This window comes from Hylobates moloch, unplaced genomic scaffold (assembly GCF_009828535.3).
Source record: "Hylobates moloch isolate HMO894 unplaced genomic scaffold, HMol_V3 SCAFFOLD_41, whole genome shotgun sequence".
Taxonomy (NCBI): domain Eukaryota; kingdom Metazoa; phylum Chordata; class Mammalia; order Primates; family Hylobatidae; genus Hylobates; species Hylobates moloch.
In genome coordinates, this window is record NW_026652316.1 from 309,575 (window position 1) to 329,482 (window position 19,908).

Genomic DNA, 19,908 nt, shown 5'->3' on the forward strand with positions numbered 1-19,908 from the left:
AGTAGAAAATAACTATTAGCAATATTTTACTAATAATTGTTGTAGGCAAAATCCACTGTGGATGCTAAAATCAGTGAATGAAAGTTTGAGCAGAAACAGGATATCTGCATAGTCTCAAAGTATATCCACACCAAGATACTAGATTCTGTTATATTCTCGCCAAAAATACATAACCTCAATCTAATAATGAGAAATCACAGAAGCCCAAATGGAGAGACATTCTACAAAACAACTAACCAGTACTCTTCAAAAGTCTCAAGGTCATGAAAGACAAGACTGAGGAACTGTTACACACTGGGAAGACTGGTGAGACATAATGTACAAATGCAATGTGGAAGCCAGGTGTGGTGGCTCATAGCTATAATCCCTGCACTTTGGCAGGCTGAGACAGGAGGATTACCTGAGGCCAGGAGCTTGAGACCAACCTGGGCAACATAGTGAGGCCCTGTCTGTAATAAAATTTTTTTTTTAAAAAGCAATGTGGGATCCTGGGCTGGATTCTGGAAGGGAAAAAGGCTATTAGTGGAAAAACTGGTAAAACTCGAATACAGGTTTACCTAACAGTATTGTACCAAAGTTAATTTCATAGCTTTGATGATTGTATTATGGTTAGCTAACATCAGGGGATGCTGCGTGAAGGGTATATGGGACTCTGCGCTATTTTTGCAACTTTTCTGTAAGTCTAAAATTACTTCACAAAAGTTATTTAAAACTGCGAACTTTAACTTTTTAAATTACATATGCATTTTATAATAGGAATTGTAAATAACAATAGACATGATTCAACTACTATAGAGATTAAAGCTTGTGGAAACTAAAGAAATAGGAACAATTTCAGAACTTAACCACGAATGGAGGAGGATGGAAAATTCTCTCAACAAGAACGCTGGCTCTGTTTAGACATTTCCTGTTCTGCATGCTAAGCACATCCCCTGAAGAATGCAGCACACATTGACTGGCTTTACATACCAAACTCTGCTAACAAGAGCTTCTCACAGCAGCTTACTAAAGTATCACAAGTCATGTGATTTTATGAGAACTCTCTAAAATTTTCACAAGTAGGTGTCTATCCAATTGGTTTAGTTAGTTAAAATTGCTTTTCTCAGATCTAAAGGTCACATTCTACTAATAATCAACAACCAAGGATGCTCTTCAAAGAAAAAAATACTTTTTTGGAGTACATATGTATACACATGCATACGTGTGTGCATGCTCTATGCCAGCCATATAATTTTCATGCCGCTTTCTAGGCCTTGGGTGGTTATTTACCACAGTATTATTTGTAACAGCAAAAGACTAGGAAAAACGAAGCTGCCCCAGCAACGAAGGAGATCTGAATTGCAGCTGGGATATGTGATCCCTTCCCCTCTGCCCTTTTTCTAGGATTCTGATATATCAATTATCTTTCTTCACTCCCTTGTCTTCAATTTTCTCTCTATTGAACCCTTCGTGTAAGCATAGCAACAACCCAGTCTCTCCCATTCTATACTTTTCCCTCTGCTCTGCCAATCTCCACCTCAAGTTATCCTTTTTCCCTCCTCCCACCACAATCACCATTTTGAGTAGTCTATACATGTTATTTCTTCTTTTTATGATTTACAGTTACTCCTGTTACTGGCCCTACAACTTAAACTGCTCAAATCTACACCTATAAATTTACAAATTCAGTCCTCATTCTACTTGACTTCCCCACACCAGCTGACCCTGCTGACATCTTCTTCCACTCTAAAACTCCCTTTGTGCCTTGACTTTCAGTGCTCAACTCTCTTACGGTCTCTCTTCTCTGCTACTACAGCCCTCCACTAATGCCCTTCTTTTCCCATGCATCTTCTTTCTTCTCCACTCCAGCCCCCTCTCCCCCTACCACACACAGATGCTGCCTTCCTCACCTGCTCAGGCTCTGACACTCTACACCTGGGACCTCTCCTTGGGGAGGCTCTCATCATCCTGTTTAGGGTCTTGTACCCCCAAGCCTGGCTGCCGTCCTGCAGGGATGTCCTTAATGCTGCTGGGGCCCTGACTCTCTACACCAGGCTACCCCCTATGGATTACCCTCATAACCTTGCTTGGGTGATGATAACAACCCCACCCCTGCTCCTAAGCACCATGGAAAGCCTTACCTTCCTCTGCCCTGCGTGGTGGCTTTAGAACTGAATTGTGCAGAAAGGAAAGAGAAAGGGAAGACGAAGCAATACTATACCACCTTAATAGTTAAGCTTTATAGTAAATCTTAATACCTGGTAGGGCAAGTTCTTGTACTTATCGTTCTTCAGGACTGTCTTGGTTATACTTGGCCTTTTGTTTTCCAATTCCTTATTTGTAGCTTCTTTGTAAATATAATTCAGTAAGATTAACTGTCTCACCTTAACATTTTGTCCATTCTCAGCCCTAGCCCATGATTATTACTATTATTATTCATTATTTTTCTTGAGACGAGGACTTACTCTGTCACCCAGGCTGGAGTGCAGTGGCATGATCATGGCTCACTATAGCCTCAGCCTCCCAGGCTCAAGTTGATCCTCCTGCCTGTGCCGCCTGAGTAGCAGCAACTAGAGGCGCACACCACCATGCCCAGCTGATTTTTAAGTATTTTGTAGAGACAGAGTCGCTTGACATTGGAGGAATAAATTTTAAAAATACATAAAAAATAGGCCGGGCGCGGTGGCTCATGCCTGTAGTCCCAGGACTTTGGGAGGCTGAGGCAGGCGGATCACTTGAGGTCAAGAGCCTGGCCAACATGGCAAAACCTCATCTCTACTAAAAATACAAAAATTAGCCAAGCGTGGTGGTGCACGTCTACAATCCCAGCTACTTGGAAGGCTGAGGCAGGAGAATCACTTGAACCCGGGAGGTGGAGGTTGCAGTGAGCCGAGATTGCACCATTGCACTCCAGCCTGGGGGACGAAGCTATTTTAAAAAAAACAAAAACATTTTTTTTAAAAAAAGGAAAAGAGATGGAGTCCCACTATGTTGCCCAAGCTGGTTTTGAACTCCTGGACTCAAGCGATCCTCCTGCCTTGGCCTCCCAAATTACTCAGACTACAGGCACGAGCCACTCGTCCAGCCTATAGCACTTTTATAATATGCTCTTTAACACAACAGCTTTGATAATTTAATGTAAGGAGTTTCTTTTTATCAATTTCACTAGAAGTCCCCGGTACGAAATTCCTGTTAATGAAGCAATACAAAACTCCTCTGCTTTCTTCTTGAACTGATCTCTAAACTCGATTTGAGGACAATCAACAGGGTGTTAGTCTCTAGAGTGTTACTGAGACTACATGTAAACTGTGGTATTTGGACTGGCCTTGAATTAGGGTATTTTTACTGGTGGTAATCTAGGCAAGGTAAAGCATATATATGTGAGGAAACTATAAAGAAAAGCAATTAGATGCAGAGGTCTAGAGTCCAGGGAAGGGATATGCGTTGTAGATTCAAGTTTGTGAGCACTGATGCATAGATGGCATTTGCAGACATGGAATTTGATCTACCCAGATTAAGTAAAAAGAAGGGGTGACGAGTACCCCAACATTTAGAGGTCCAAAAGCAGAAGAGAAACCAGCAATGGAGAAGGAATGGTGAAGAAAATCAGTGTGTGTTTGCCACGGGGAATCATGGAAGCAAACTGAAGGAAGTATTTCAAGAAGCTGAATATATTCAAATATATAAACGCTACTAAAAGGTAAGATGAGGACTGAGAATTTTCCATTATATTTGGAACGATGGATTCTTTTGGCCCCCTTGACAGAAGGCATGTTGGTGCAGTAGGTAGGACTGAAAGTCTGAGTGTGATGAAGAGAAAACCACCACTTGAACATGCTGAAGTGCTTCCCCACGTCAGGGCCTTCACAATTGCCATCTCATCTTCCTCAACACATACTCCTCCAGACCTTTCCATGCACCTGCACATCCCCATGTCAGGATGCAAGTCATCTTCCAGAGGCTTTCTCTCATACCCTAAAATGAGTACCCATCCTTACTAATTACTCTTTAGCTTACCTTTCTTTAACAATACTTGAAGTTATATTATTTCATTTATTTGTTTGTCGATCTCCATGACTTGTTTGTCGATCTCCATGAGATTGTGATGAATCAAGAATATGTACAAATATTTCTTTTTAAGAACTTGCACATTTTTCTAGGTGCATCATTCTTAGAAAATCTATTAGATTATTTAAAACCTCACTCACCACAGGTCTCTCACAGTGAGAAATTTGTAATACACCAACAAAGAAGGGCCATAACTTTACAATCACTGGCAAATCCCCTTATCTGCTGCTCTTCTGCCACAAAGTTTTCTGTCGTTCTCTCACAGGACATTTTCACCTTAACCTTATTCACAGAAAAATTGTGGTAGAAACACTAATGTTAATTATAAATTTACACCTTCCATTTTTTCATAATGAAGTCAAAACATGCCCTAAGATGGCTAGGTCATCCCCAATCTCAGGGGAAATGATATTTTAAATTAGAGTCTAGTCCAATTCCTGTTATACACAGAAACCAAAATGACAGGGCATGTGACATACCTGTGGCATAGCCCACAAGTGAATCCTAAACCCCTGACTTCCAGCCCTGGTAAAGTAGAAAGTTATCTAGTGAACGACAAGGGCTTAGGTGAAAAATAAAATACTGTACATCCCAACTAGTAATATGATTTACAAACTAGACTTTTGCCATTTTGTAAGCACCACCCCATTCCTGGAAATCCTTATCCACTGAGTCTTTATCTCATTCAGTGGCTCCAGTTCCAGAACAAGTAGAGAGAGACACGGTTTTGTTTTAGAAACTCTCTGGCAAGTACCTGCCTTATACTAAGCAAGTCCTCCTCAAGGGAGGACACGAGAAACTCCTCTGCTTAAGTCTATACTAATAATTTGTTAATAATTTGTTAATCGGTTTATAACTTGTCAGTAAAGTTCTGGCATAACCTATCAGTGGATTAAAAAATAAAGAGAATTATAATAATCTCTTAAGGCGCACTTTTGGGTAGTATTAAAATATAGTTACCATATGGGATACTTTTTTTTGTACAGAAGTATCCCTCCTACTTAATTTTGTTTTGGGAAAGCAGACATAGCAAGTAGACAATTGAGAGATAAGTGTTTTGGAAAATCTATTAAACCTACAGGAAGGCTAAAAGACCCACTGTGGTACAGGAGTAAAGAAAGAGTTGCAGCCAGGCGCAGTGGCTCACGCTTGTCATTCCAGCACTTTGGGAGGCTGAGGCGGGTGGATCACCTGAGGTCAGGAGTTCGAGATCAGCCTGACCAACATGGTGAAACACCGTCTCTACTAAAAATACAAAAATTAGCCAGATGTGGTGGTGGGTGCTGTAATCCCAGCTACTTGGGAGGCTGAGACAGGAGAATTGCTTGAACCCAGGAGGAGGTTGCAGTGAGCCAAGGTCGCAGTGAACCGAGATCTCGCCACTGCACTCCAGCCTGAGCGACACAGCAAGACTCTGCCTCAAAAAAAAAAAAAAAAAAAAAAAAAGAGAGAGAGTTGCCCGGTAACATCACTGTGGGCTAATACTGAGCACTATTAGCTTCGAACAAATTGAGTGAGAAGGGAGAAAAGGTAAGGTAACCCCTGTTGTTAAAAATGCTTTTCAGTGGGAGAAAACCTATCAAATATTTATCGACTGCTTACTGTTTTGAGCACATTTCAAAGGTCAATAGAATGATTCTGAATGCCTCTACATTCTAGAGTTGAGAGAAAGACCACTTATATTGACCCCAAAGATTCTTTCTAACATCTAAAACAAATCATTCACTCAACAAACATGTTCTGAGTACCTATAATGTGCTAGGCACTTTTCCAAGTGCTAGGCGGATACAGCAGTAAATAAACCTCATAGAATTTATGTTCTTAGGGAAGAGTCTAGAGGCAACTAAATACAGTAAATGACAGTATTTTAGAAGCATTGTTAAGAGCTATCTTTACATGCTTAGACCATGATAAGTATTAAGGAGGAAAATAAAGCAGGAAAAGGAAATAAGATACATGTAACTCATTTCTATTCATTGCAGGTGGCCTGTTTCGTGATGAGTAGATTTCATAAGGTAACAAAAGATCTTTTATCATTAATATTATGAATATTTCATTTTAAAATATACAGAACTTCAAATATTCTTAAAAGTTAATTATTAGCTCATATCCACTCAGCACATATTGTTTATATTTATCACTTATTCGATGACAAGTTCTTGGTCAAGAACATATCTATAATTAATTTACACCAGGCCTTTGTAGCTAAACATCATGCATTTTTGTAGACTACGCTATGAAGTGGTTTTAAAGAAGGAACAGTGTGTTTGTTTTGTTTTGTTTTTCTATAAGTGAAACCCTACTAAACTGGAAAGCCTCTAACATGAACCAAGACTTTCTGGTAATAGCGATTTTCAATTCTAATATGATTAGGTTCACTAGTCACCCTACTCTAAACTCACACAGCCTAAATCAAATAGAAATTAATTTTTGTCATTAGTATACTAATCAAGATGACATAATGCTTCACTTTTTTTCCTATACAATTTGAAATAAAATAGTAAAAAACACACTCTTTGGGAAGAGCTCATTTCCAATTTAAAAAACCAATTTTACAAACTAAATGTATACAAATGATTACATTCTACTATACTGTGGTCATCTAGCACTTCAATTAGGATAAGAAAGTTAATGAAATATAAACTGACACAATTTCAGCAGCATAAAGCTTACCTTCAGGCTGGTATGAGAACGTGGTTGACTTAATTCCTGAAATTTCCACTGCTCAGATCCAGGGGTCTCTCCTCCTTTCTGGGCATCAGGTGTAAGCATTCCATCTCCAGCAGGTAATGGGAAAATTCCTAATGATATAGGACGTTCTTTTCTATTTGAAGAGGGGAGAAAAAATTCGGCATTCATTTATTTTGACTTTTTATTTGCCATGACTATAAGTAATAAGCCTGGACTGTCACTGTTTCACAACCGTCACTCAAAAATGACACTGTCTGCCCATCTGAATAAAACAGACTTACCAAAGAGGAAGGACAGTCTCAGTTTAGTTAGCCTCCGGAAATTAGCCTCAAGAAATCAAGAAAAGTGGTAAGAAGGGTTAAGGAAATCTTAAAAGTTACTGATGAGTTCCTTGCCCAAGAAGCAGTCAGTGGCCTAGTGTGGTCTGGAGAAGAGCTGCTGCTGAGTTTTTAACCATACGTAGCTTAGCCCTAGGGAACTTGCAACCTCCTTCTTTGGAAGTGAGTCCAACCCATTTCTAGACTTCCCAAATCCTCTTGCTAATCCCTGGATGCTTACTGAAGCTTCTTCAGGGTATGCCTTTCCTGCCTAGAGGAAAACCAATATATTATCTAAATCAGGGTTACCTATTAAATGATGAAAAGAACTCAAAATATCTTTCTCCCCACCACCCAAGTAGGAAAGCTGTTTTTCTACAGAACCACTATATGAGTTCCTTTCAAGCACAGTACATATGAGAAAACCATTGTCAGTTTCTTCCAAATAAGAAGGCCAAATAATTCTATAAAAGATTACTGAATTTCCAATGCTTTGTGAGAAGTTTCAATGAACAAGAGTTACAATTTTAACACTAACAATTTCAACGAGAAACACATCCTTTGTTGATGCACAGAAGATTCCAAATCGAAGAGCTTTTAGAGGGTGGAAACAAGCCTACTAACCGGTCATCCTGGGTCATTAACTCAAAAGTGCAGAAACCAGAAAGAAATGAGACACTAAAGGTTTGGTGCCTCCTGGAATTCATATCTCTACTGATAAGAATGTAAGTTAGAATAGAAACAATGAGGTTATTAATAAAAGTGGGGAAATTTCAGTTTTGCTAAGTAAGTCTTTAATTCTGTAGTTCATTTTTATTCCAAGAAACTTCAGCCATTTTTGAAATGTGTCTTCACTTAATACAAAGGGTGTGTTCTTCCATTCCTAACAATCTAAAAGGACTAGTAAAACTGTCCCAATGCCTTCTTAAAAATGAGGTGAAGCAAAGGGGTTGAGAGATTACATTTAGTCAAAGTTGTATGCACAAGGAAATAAAATTTAAAAACAGAACTTTGATTGAGGGGGAAAATTCAAAAGCAGGAAGGCAGTACAATAAGAGGGTAGTTTTTGTTTGTTTGTTTGAGTCTTGCTGTGTCGCCCAGACTGGAGTACAGTGGGATGATCTCGGCTCACTGAAAGCTCTGCCTCCCGGGTTCAAGCAATTCTCCTGCCTCAGCCTCCCAAGTAGCTAGGATTACAGGCATGTACCACCACGTCTGGCTAATTTTTGTATTTTTAGTAGAGACGAGGTTTTGCCATGTTGGCCAGGCTGGTCTTGAACTCCTGACCTCATGTGATCTGCCTGCTTCGGCCTCCCAAAACGCTGGGATTACAAGTGTGGGCCACCACACCTGGCCAAGAGGGTAAATTTTAATACCAAATCTAAGTTTGTGACTATGAGCTGCTGGGACAACCAAATGACAAAAATTAAAGTGACTAGTCAGCTCTCATGTTTACACCAGTTATTCCCAAATGCTGTTCAGCAACAAAGTTTTTATAATAAGTCCATGAAAAAAGAGGCACTGTTTATTATTTCCTTAGTGCATACATAATATAGTACATATTGTACACATATACATTCCCATATACTATAGAACCCTGTTCTTTCTTGAAAATGACTGACCCTTATTTTAAACTACATATTTTCTTCTTCTTTGATTTTAAAATGCCCTTTCTTTCATTAAATGATAGTGACAGTGATAAGTAGCTAGATTTCCTTTTCATATTCATTCTGGACAAAATAAAAAATTGTCAATCTGATGTTTTCCCCCCATACTTTGTGAACTGAAAATCCAAGAAGACTAAGAGCTACTAGCTGACTTTTATTTATTTTCTAACATACCTTAATGAGTTAAGCAAAAGGTGACTGGGAATTTAATGACTGAATATAACGGAAAGCTCTCTAACTCAAAATGCAAAGACAACCAGGAAGATGATATATGGACTTCATAAGACTCCCTCACACTAACAGAAATCAAAATATAAGCCAGTCATTAGAATTATTATCCTATATGAATGACAACACATTCATTTTCACACATATCAAATATTGAAAAAGTTTAAACTATTGGGGGAAGGAGTCTTCTATGAATCCAAATTTTACTTTCCAAAAAGTAAACAAAACCAGTTGACAAAATCTACAATCAACAGTCAACAATATCTACAACCCAAATTGCAAGTAGAATTCCCACCTTTTTAATTTGCTTGTATCAATCATTCAGAAACTACTCTACAGGGAGGGGACATCTCTTCAGGGACTGACAGCTATCTGTCAAGTGGGTCAATGATGCTCTAGAGGTTACAATGTTCCAACTCTGAAAAAATAATCACTACATACTCCTCCCCTTATTTTACTTATAAATTACATATAGTTGGGGTAAGGGAGAGAAGGACGCATAATTAGGCAAGTTCATGAGAATCCTACTTTTGAAAAGAAACCCTGAAAGGTAAACATTAGTCCGGTACTATGTTGGTATGCATTAAATGCTTCAAACTCACAGAAAGAAAAAAATGAGATACACGTGGAAAACTATCAAGTGGCAGATTTACACCCGCAGACCGAAACATCTGCTATTACTTGTCTAGAAAACAAAGCTATCACCAACTATCAGAATTCTTTTTTCTTAATTGCCCTACTTCCATATATCCATTTTTGAGTTGGTTATTAAATGTTAGCTTATGTATATAAATAATTTTACAACTACATTTTTGGAACAGCTTTTTGGCTATATTCACATTTGATACAACCAATTAGTAAAATCTACTTTATATATAAAGGCAGATAAAAGAAAAAGTACATTTGTCGAACACTCACCACGTGGTGAGTACTGAGCTAGATGACCTATTTACATTATCTCATTTAATCCTTATCAAGAAACGGGGATTATTTTTCCAATTTTCAGAGTAGAAAAAGTGATGCTCAGAGATTTTAGGCACTAGTAATTGGCAGAGTTTGGATTCAAAGCCAGTACTGTTCAACTCCAAGCGCTTTGCTTTCCTTGGAACTTCCTACTTGGAACTACCAACTTTTTGACAATTTAATCTTAATATCGAAGACTTTGATATCTTTATTTAATCAGATCAGTAGCAATTTTTGTGGTAAAGAACTTAAAAATTTTAATTATAAGGTATGTTAGCTGTAGCTAAAACAATTTCTGCTAAAAATGGACACATATAAGTAACTATGAAAAGTATTTACTTGAGTAATTTATCATATATCTTACAACTATAATTAAATACAAAATAATAAAATCACTTGATTTTTAATGGGTAAGTCCCATCAGGAGAGAAAACTCAGGCAGAGAGATTAAGCAACTTGCCAAAGCTCCTACAGTCACATGCAATAGAGCATTTGCACCCAGGCAGTTCAACTCCAAAGCCTTGTTGTACCCACTTGCAGGCGCCACACAGCAGCTCACGGCACTGCCCTCTCAAATGAAGCCTAAACCCAAGACATTCCCTTAATATTAGTCTTATTTTAATATTCTACATATTCTTAAGTTCAGTTACTTTTAATTTCTTCAAAGCCTAAATACACAGATACACGTACACAAATATTTTATGTACTAATATATATACAAGTAGTAAGATTATTCCCAATTTTTATAAATCAGGAAAGAAAATAAAAGACCAAGTATCTAGTTTTAAATCATCGATGAAATTTAATTTCTGGGCTTTCAACTAATATTAAACTTGAACTGACCTATGAATAAAAAGAAACACATTGAGGGAAGTTACTACTTTAATTCTTCTTAATCTATCTAAATCTACGATCGGGGTTTAAATATTTTATAAACATTTAAATAATAAATAAAAACTATATACTATGAACTTTCATTTAAAACCATGCACAAAACAGAAATCTGAACAAATCAGAGAGTGCTAGTCTGATGGTTTAGAAAACAAAAGAAACCACAACCTTCAGCCTCTAAAATACAGAAGATGGCTCTTACAGGGTGTAAGTAGAGTGAGCAACAGTAAAGCTACAGAGATTAATGACTACCCCCACAAGCAGGCATGGATATTTGTCACCCAAGACTACAAAGAAAAGAAAGGGCAACATCTGACAAAACAATAGTGAATAGGCTTTGTAAAGCTTTCACAACTTTGATGTGTAAATAATGGGGAAAAAAGCCATTCCTTAACCTAAAAGTCTTACATTTTTTCACTTTAAAACATATTTTGTTTTAGGAGGAAAATATTTAAATTGTCAGTTCCCATGAGCTATTATCAAAAATTACAAAAATGATACCTGAACCTCTATCATTCAAAGGATAATTAAAACAAAATAAACTTACGGCCTGTATCTGACTGCAAGTCCAAGCATAAAAGATATTTGTCCCTAAATGCTCAGAAGCTAAATGCAGAGGTTGTATAAACTTGGAGCCGGTGCTCTACTCTTGCTCTCCTTTTACTTTGAACATTCTGCTTAAAACAAGACCACACTGACCTTGTACTTGTGTGTAAGTACAATATGAAAATCCTTTTCTTTAGTTAGTGGTTTCTAAACATAAAGCTATAATCCTAACTGATGGTCTATAAATTACTATAAATTAGAATCAAAAATCCTAGCTTCAGGCCATTTTCCATTGTTTCAATCTGCAACAGAAATGGTTACAAAGCAGACCCGTGGAGCTAAAAATTTAAGAAAAACCAGCTAAGCAGGGGCTTCTAAGAGAGACGGGAGTACCTGAGTATCCTTGGTAGGTTCTGCGTCAGAGCTGGCACACCGGTAGAAATAGAAAAGTGCACAAGCAGCAAAACAGAGAGAGATACTAAGATAGCAGAATTAATGACCACCGCCCCGCCAACAAAGCCAAACACAAACAGCAGCATGCATCCAGGACTCATGGCGCTGTGCTGGCATGGTGAAACACCCGAACCAGGAGGCCTACACGGGGGCCAAAGGGGTATCTTTGTAGTGAGGATCTGTCATTCAGCTTGCTGCCACAAAAACAATGCCATCGGCAGCAGCTTTCCACTCCATCCTGCAGCAGCTCCCAAGCGATGACGTCATTCCGTTCTCCCCACCTCATAACCATAGAGCTGCTGCTCCTAGCATTTATGCAGCAAGCCCAAGCGACAGCCAGCCTATTAACTATTTTCCCCTCCACTAAGAGTCCTGGCTTAGCTCATTGGCTACAATGCCTGAAGATCTACATAATTTATTCACACTCCTACATCAAACAGATGGCTAGCTAACCCTTTCAAACATGCCTCTCTGTAACAAAAAGGACTTCAAACCAATTACACGGGAGAAAAAAAAAATTTCAGCATTCCCACAAATTACAAAATTTTAAACCTAGTATAATCTCCATCAAGTATCAGAAAACAATCTAAATACTCAATGTGCCGCTTATATGGATGGCTCATAATTTATCTTTTTAATGGTAAAAACCGTTTCTACTTTTCTGTGCTATTCTCTCCTGCAGCATTCCAACCACAGTGGAGAGCTTTTTGAATCAGCCTAACTATTGTTCCAGGATTAAAGAACAGAGAAAAACAGAAACAAACATATTATTTATTTTACTTTTTCTCAAGGCAAAATATATAACAAAGCTTACCTAATTCTACTATGAGCTGTGGATTCTAGTTGATCACTCCCTGAGAGCTGATGAAGTTTTGTTCTTTCTAAGTGTTCCATATAATTATGGATCATCTATTTTAAAGAAAGAAAAAAATACACAATAATTAAGACTAATAATACCTGGAATAAAATCATAGTGTTATAACAAGGAAAACATTTTGGTACAATTTTCTTATTTATCAGACTACTCAATTCTAAGTAAGAGAGTATTAAGGAATGAAAACAATTTTAATGGAAAGTAATATGCAAATACTTACATTTAAGGATGCTGGTGTACACAGAAGTAGCTAATATCTTGCTTAGGATGGCAAAAAAAAAAACCCACTTTTTTTTACAATATGTGATGCTATTAAAATAATATTGACATAAAGAACACAAATTAGTAAACAGACACTGGGAAAGAAGTCATAAAAGACCATCGGTTAAAAATAATAGATGGCATTTGAGAAACCCATTCACTAAAATGAGACACAACAAAGAAATTAAGGTGAAACTTCTGAAGAAACCATATCCTTATGTGCTGATTTCTTCCATTTTAAAAGGAATTAACAGAATAAAGATAACTTTCAATTTAATTAATTTAATACCAAGACAAGTTTCTTCTTTCTGTATATTTAGTTGAAAGAATGTTAAAATACTTTCTCCTTTCACTGTTACTGGTATCATTACTTAGTATAATCATCTATTATAACAGCAGCAAATTAATACAAATGAAAAAAATTAGAATACTTTTTGAGTCTTAGATAAGGAATCATATGATAGACAAGCTGAATATGAAAGTAAAAACTTCAAGAATATAAAGTACATAAACTGCCAAGAACTTCTAATGTCCTATTTGATTCTTGATAATATATAGTTTCACTTTTAAAAAGCCTAAATTTGGAATTAAGACATAAAATCAAAAGGCCTTTGCTAGAGATACTAACATGATATGAATAAGAAAAAAATTAATTTTAAAAAACAAGAAATAGTGTGTTAGTATTTAAAGGGTGTAAATATTAAGAGGCAAGCAAAGGTTGATGTCTTTCTTGGGAATATTACTTGAATTCTTTTTTTTTTTAATGTCCCTTCTCACCATTCCTAAGGAATATGACTTGAATTCTTAACACTGTACATAGAATAGCTTTGGAAGTCACTAAACTTTAGCTGTATTAAGATGCATTTCAATCTCTCTATAACTTAAAATACGCACTGTAGCATATTAAGTAACCAAATAAAATTTTTTAAAAGTTTAAATTCACTTTACAAAGCATGCTTTTGTTGTAGAAATTTTATTTGGCCTGTACAAATATTAGGAAATGTAAGTTAATTTTAAGATGTTATTTATCATCAAATAAACAAAAAGCTGAACTCTGATGCATGAAATAAAACAAATTAACCAGACTGTTCCCCAATGAAGACTAGTCCAAACAACAAATGTTATCCACAAAGAATGACAACAGAATCACATGAATATAGTATCTTAAAAATTTTTAACTGACACACTTTTTATTTTAAATTTATAGATTTTACCACCATTTACTAAACAGTTTTGGGGAAATACACCTTTCATCTATCAGCAAGTCAGAAATAATGAGATTCCTTGTGTCAGGAAGAATTTTCAGGAACAAAAATCAAACTGAAACTAATATAACAAAGTGACTGTCAGGCTTAATCAATCTCAATTTAAATTTTCAAAAGGTTTTAGAAGGCCTAAATTAAGGCTTTGTAGTGGCTCATGCCTGTAATCCCAGCACTTTGGGAGGTAGGAGGATTGCTTGAGGCCAGGAATTTGAGATCAGCCTGGGCAACATAGCAAGACACCGGCTCTAGAAAAAAAAATACAACAACTAGCAGGCACTCGCCTGTAGTCCCTACTGCTCAGGAGGCAGAAGTGGGAGAACTGCTTGGAGCCAGGAGTTCAAAGCTGCAGTGAGCTATGATCATGCCACTGCACTCCAGCCTGGGCAACAGAACGAGACCCCGCAAAAAAAAAAACACTTTAAAAATAAAAGAGGTCAGGTGCAGTAGCTAATGCCTGTAATCCCAGCACTTTGGGAGGCTGAGGTGGGAGGACTGCTTGAGCCCAGGAGTTTGAGACCAACCTGAGCAACACAGGGAGACCCTGTCTCTACAAAAAAATTTTTAAAAATTAGCTGGGCATTTTGGGATGCGTCTGTGGTACCAGCTACTTGGGAGGCTGAGGCGGGAGGATCGTTTGAGCCAGGGAGGTCAAAGCTGCAGTGAGCCATGAGTCTCACTCTGTCACCCAGGCTGGAGTACACTGGCGCGATCTTGGCTTATTGCAATCTCTGCCTCCCACATTCAAGCGATTCTGCCTCCCAAGTAGCTGGGTACTACAGGTACCCGCCACCACACCCAGCTAATTTCTGTATTTTTAGTAGAGACGGGGTTTCACCATGTTGGCCAGGCTGGTCTTAAACTCCTGACCTCAAGTGATCCACCCGCCTCGGCCTCCCAAAGTGTTGGGATTACAGGTGTGAGCCATGGCGCCCAGTCATGAATTCTTATATACACTGGATAGTAAAGTAATTGTATGTATGGGATTGATTTGTTCAAATGGAGGACCTAAGTTTCTTTAAGCATTCAGATGAAGAAAACAAACTTACCCCAGATTGCTTTATAGTAATCTATGAACTCAATATAGAAAAAGAATGACAAGCAAAATGCAAAGATAGTTCTCCCCCAATAGCCATTCTACAGATTGATTCTCTATTATCTTATTCTGAACTTTCTTTTAATGACTAGTCCAATGTAATTACAGATATAGTATTCTGACATTCCAAAATTATCTATATAATGAAATCAATTCTAACTCAACCAAACTAGCACTTTAAAGGAAAGAACTGACAACCAAAAATGACTGGAGGGGGAAAAGAAAAGAGAGAACAATAACAACAAAATGGCAGCTATTATTTATTGAGCACCAATTATATGTCAGTCAGTGCAGTTACAGCCATTTTTTCTCCATTTAATCCTCACCATATCATGATTTCATAGGTAAACTCTATCCAAGTTGATTGTCTGGTCAATGACTAACTTTTCAAGTTATCACTAGCTTTGGGGCCAGAACTCTGGCCTGCCTGACTCAGTCATCTGAGTTCTAAAGAATTACAGGACTCGGGCCGGGCGCGGTGGCTCACGCTTGTAATCCCAGCACTTTGGGAGGCCGAGGCGGGCGGATCACGAGGTCAGGAGATCGAGACCACGGTGAAACCCCGTCTCTACTAAAAATACAAAAAAAATTAGCCAGGCGTGGTGGTGGGCGCCTGTAGTCCCAGCTACTCGGAGAGGCTGAGGCAGGAGAATGGCGTGAACCCAGAAGGCGGAGCTTGCAGTGAGCCGAGATCGCAAAAAAAAAAAATTACAGGACTCAGGCCTTACCTGCCTTTGTACTTAATTCTCTGAGCAGGCAATGAGCCCATTGTCCTTTCTTCCTCATACCCTCAAGAAAATCCCATACCCTAAAGCATTTCCTGATGTCTGGAATAAAATGATATGCACTATAGTCTATAAACACACAAAAAAGTAGAAAAAAATTATACATAAAAATTTAAATATTAATAAGGCCTCACAGTATCACTCAGGTTAAAAAAAAAAGTGTGTGGGAGGGAGCACCAGTGTTGTTAGACAGAAAAGAGAACTGAGAAAGTAAAATAGGACACGCTTCAGATAATCTATTCCTGGGTCCACCAGGTCCATTGCTTCTGGTCTCAGAACTGCAATTCTCAATTTTCTCAGGTATGCATATTAATTCACACATTCAGAAGTCAATTCAGCAATAAACAACTGAAGAGAGAGAGAAAAAGAGAGGAAGGAAGAAAGGAAAGAAGGAAGGGAGGGAGGAAAGGAAAGGAATAGACAGGGAAGGAAGGAAAGAAAGAAAAGAAAGGAAGAAAGAGAATTTAAAAATAAAAAAAAAAAGAAGGGAGGGAGGGAGGGAAAAGAAAAATGTCTAGTGGAACTAAAGGTGTTAGTGTGTTTTTGTTTTTGTTTTGTGACGGAGTCTTGCTCTGTCACCCAGGCTGGAGTGCAGTGGCACGATCTCAGCTCACTGCAACCTCCGCCTCCTGGGTTCAAGCGATTCTCCTGACTCAGCCTCCCAAGTAGCTGGGATTACAGGTGCCTGCCACCATGCCCAGCTAATTTTTGTATTTTTAGCAGAGATGGGGTTTCACCATGTTGGCCAGGCTAGTCTCAAACTCCTGATCTCAGATAATCCCCCCACCTCGGCTCCCAAAGTGCTGGGATAACAGGCGTGAGCCATCGCACCCAGGCAAGGTGTTAGTGTTATTAAAAGTTCGGGCAGACTGGGTGCTGTGGCTCACACATGTAATCCCAGCACTTTGGAAGGCCGGGACGGGCAGATCACTTGAGGCCAGGAGTTTAAGACCAGCCTGGAGAACATGGTGAAACCCAGTCTCTACTAAAAATACAAAAAGTAGCCAAGCGTGGTGGCATGAGCCTATAGTCCCAGCTATTCAGGAGGCTGAGGTGGGAGAATCACATGAACCCTGGAGGCGGAGGTTGCAGTGGGCCGAGATCACACCACTGCACTCCAGCCTGGGCAACAGAACGAGATTCCCTCTTAAAAAAAAATCCAGGCAATAGAATCTGAGAAACCTGGCTTCAAATCTAGTCACTAACTAGCCTAGAATTTGGGGCAAATCATTTTATAGACTCTTTCTAAACCTCAATCTGTAAAATGGGAATGGATGAGAATTTGGTCAGAGGATAAAATGAGAATGCATTCAAACACTCCCTGATGTGAGGCTCTCCCAAGATTCCAAAGGACTAAAGTTTTTGGTAATTAGCATACGCATGTGGGCCCGAGTGCTTCAAAATTGTCCTTTATATTTCTTCCACTGCCCTCTTTAAGGCATGTCTTCTTTTAAGCAAATTCAGTAATGTATACAAAAATTTGATTTAAGAATAGTTGACTATTTAAATTTAAGAATAGTTATTCTTAAATCAAATTTTAAAAAAGCCACGGTAGGTTTCCCTTAAGCAACAATGAATGTGTTTCATCAAAGTGCTAAACAACCATTAAAAGACATTATCTTCTTTGGAAATAATAGTGAAAAGGTTAAGGTTAAACCCCTTCAGGCTTCCTTTGCCTGAATGTTTTCAGAGTTTATGTTTTAAGAGCGCCTAGTTCTTTGGCTTTAGATAGCTATTTATAATTGCTAATTGAATGACATCTCTAGAACAGATGTATAAACAGAAAAAATTGTGGGCTAGAGCAGAACAGACCCATATTTCAAAGCAGCCCTATCTATGTTACATAAACCTTCCTTCCTTGAGGCAAAACAAAACATAGGGAGCCTATCAGGTCAGAGGATAGAAGCTGCTCATAACTGAGGGAGGAGATCTATGAAAAGAGCTTTTGGGTGGCGTAGGAAATCTGCCTTGGTTACTGGACAGACCTAGCTCTCTAACTTGGTAATTACAATTTTTCCTGAGATCTTTTTTTCTTCCTAGACTATCTTTTCCTCAAGGAATAGAAATAGACAAAAAAAAAAGTATATGTTTTCATTTAAAATTAGTATGTCAGGCTTTTTTATAGAAGCGTATCTTCACCTTTATTAAATATATGGAAAAAATATGAAATTTCACTTTACAGTTATTTTTCTAGAATGTATATATTTTAGGCCAGGCATGGTAGCTCACGCCTGTAATCCCAGCACTTTGGGAGGCCAAGGTGGGTGGATGACCTGAGGTCAGGAGTTCGAGATCAGGCTGGCCAACATGGTGAAATCCCATCTCTATGAAAAATGCAAAAATTAGCCGAGTGTGGTGGTGCACTCCTGTAATCCCAGCTACTTGGGAGGCTGAGGTGGGAGAATTACTTGAACCTGTGAGGCAGAGGCTGCAGTGAGCCAAGATCACTCCAGCCTGGGCGACAGAGCAAGACCCCATCTCAAAAAAAAAAAAAAGTATATATTTTATATTTTATACTTAAATATATCATAATTAAATAATTTTAAATTATTAAAAAAGATTAGAGCTTCATTTTAAAAACAAAAGCATTGTTTATTATTTATCACTATCAATTACTTCCCCAATATATATTTATAAAATTATAAATTATAAATTTATAAATTATAATGGATACAGTGGTGCACACCTATATAATCCCAGCACTTTGGGAGGCCAAGGTAGGAGATCACTTGAGCCCAGGAGTTCCAGACCAGCCTGGGCAACATAGTGAGACCTTATCTCTACAAAAAATAAAAATAAATAAATATTTTAAAAATTGGCGTGCACTGGCCAGGAGCGGTGGCTCACGCCTGTAATCCCAGCACTTTGGGAGGCCAAGGCAGATGGATCATGAGGTCAGAAGTTTGAGACCAGCCTGACCAACATGGGAAAACCCCGCCTCTACTAAAAATACAAAAATTAGCCAGGCCTGGTGGCGTGCTCCTGTAATCCCAGCTACTCAGGAGGCTGAGGCAGGAGAATCGCTTGAACCCAGGAGGCGGAGGTTGCAGTGAGCTGAGATCACGCCACTGCACTCCAGCCTGGGCGACAGAACAAGACTCCATCTCAAAAAAAAAAAAAAATTGGCATGCATGTGTGTGGTCCCAGCTACCTGGGAAGCTGAGGTGGGAGGACTGCTTGAGCCCAGGAGGTTGAGGCTGCAGTGCGCTATGACTGCGCCACTGCACTCCAGCCTGGGAAACAGAGTGAGACCCTAATTTAAAAATATATATAAATATATATATATATATATATAAAACATATGTATTTATAATTATCGGCTTTAATAAGTACTACTTAAGCAAACAGTACATAGAGTACATTGTTTAGGCATTGCAATGAATGATGTGAAAATCAGTAATAGGCCTTTCAGCAACCTTAATATCTTAATATCCACCAATGTCATTAAATCTTAATATCCACTAAAATTAAACCTTAATGTCTAATAAATGTCATTAAAATGTGAGGGCTTTTTTTTTTTGGAGACAGGGTCTGTTGCCCAGGCTGGAGTGCAGTGGCACAATATTGGCTCACTGTATCCCCTACCTCCTGGGCTCAAGTGATCCTCCCACTTCAGCCTCCGAATAGCTGGGACTACAGGCGCAGGCCACCATGCCTGGCTATTTTTGTATATATTTTTTTGGTAGGGTCGGGGTTTCACCATGTTGCCCAGGCTGGTCTCAAACTCCTGGGCTCAAGTGATCCGCTCACCTTGGCCTCCCAAAGTGCTGGCCTTACAGGCATGAGCCACTGCTCCCAGCCAAAATGTGGTTTTTTTTTTTTTTTTT

General features: G+C 38.5%; 1 protein-coding gene across 14 annotated transcripts in view; it reads right to left on the reverse strand.

Annotated features, from left to right (window-relative positions):
• Positions 1-19,908, reverse strand: part of LOC116463547 (C-Jun-amino-terminal kinase-interacting protein 4) — a 165,344-nt gene that overhangs the window by 75,868 nt on the left and 69,568 nt on the right. For 9 of the 14 annotated variants that reach the window (XM_058434710.1, XM_032146680.2, XM_032146686.2 and 6 more), the window contains 2 exons: positions 12,618-12,712; positions 6,721-6,871 (listed from right to left, as the gene is read on the reverse strand). In XM_058434710.1, coding sequence (XP_058290693.1) covers positions 6,721-6,871; positions 12,618-12,712 — 246 coding nt within the window. Of the gene's footprint in view, positions 1-6,720; positions 6,872-11,743; positions 11,995-12,617; positions 12,713-19,908 lie in introns of those variants that run through there. The other 5 variants (XM_032146694.2, XM_032146691.2, XM_032146693.2 and 2 more) reach the window with 1 other exon arrangement.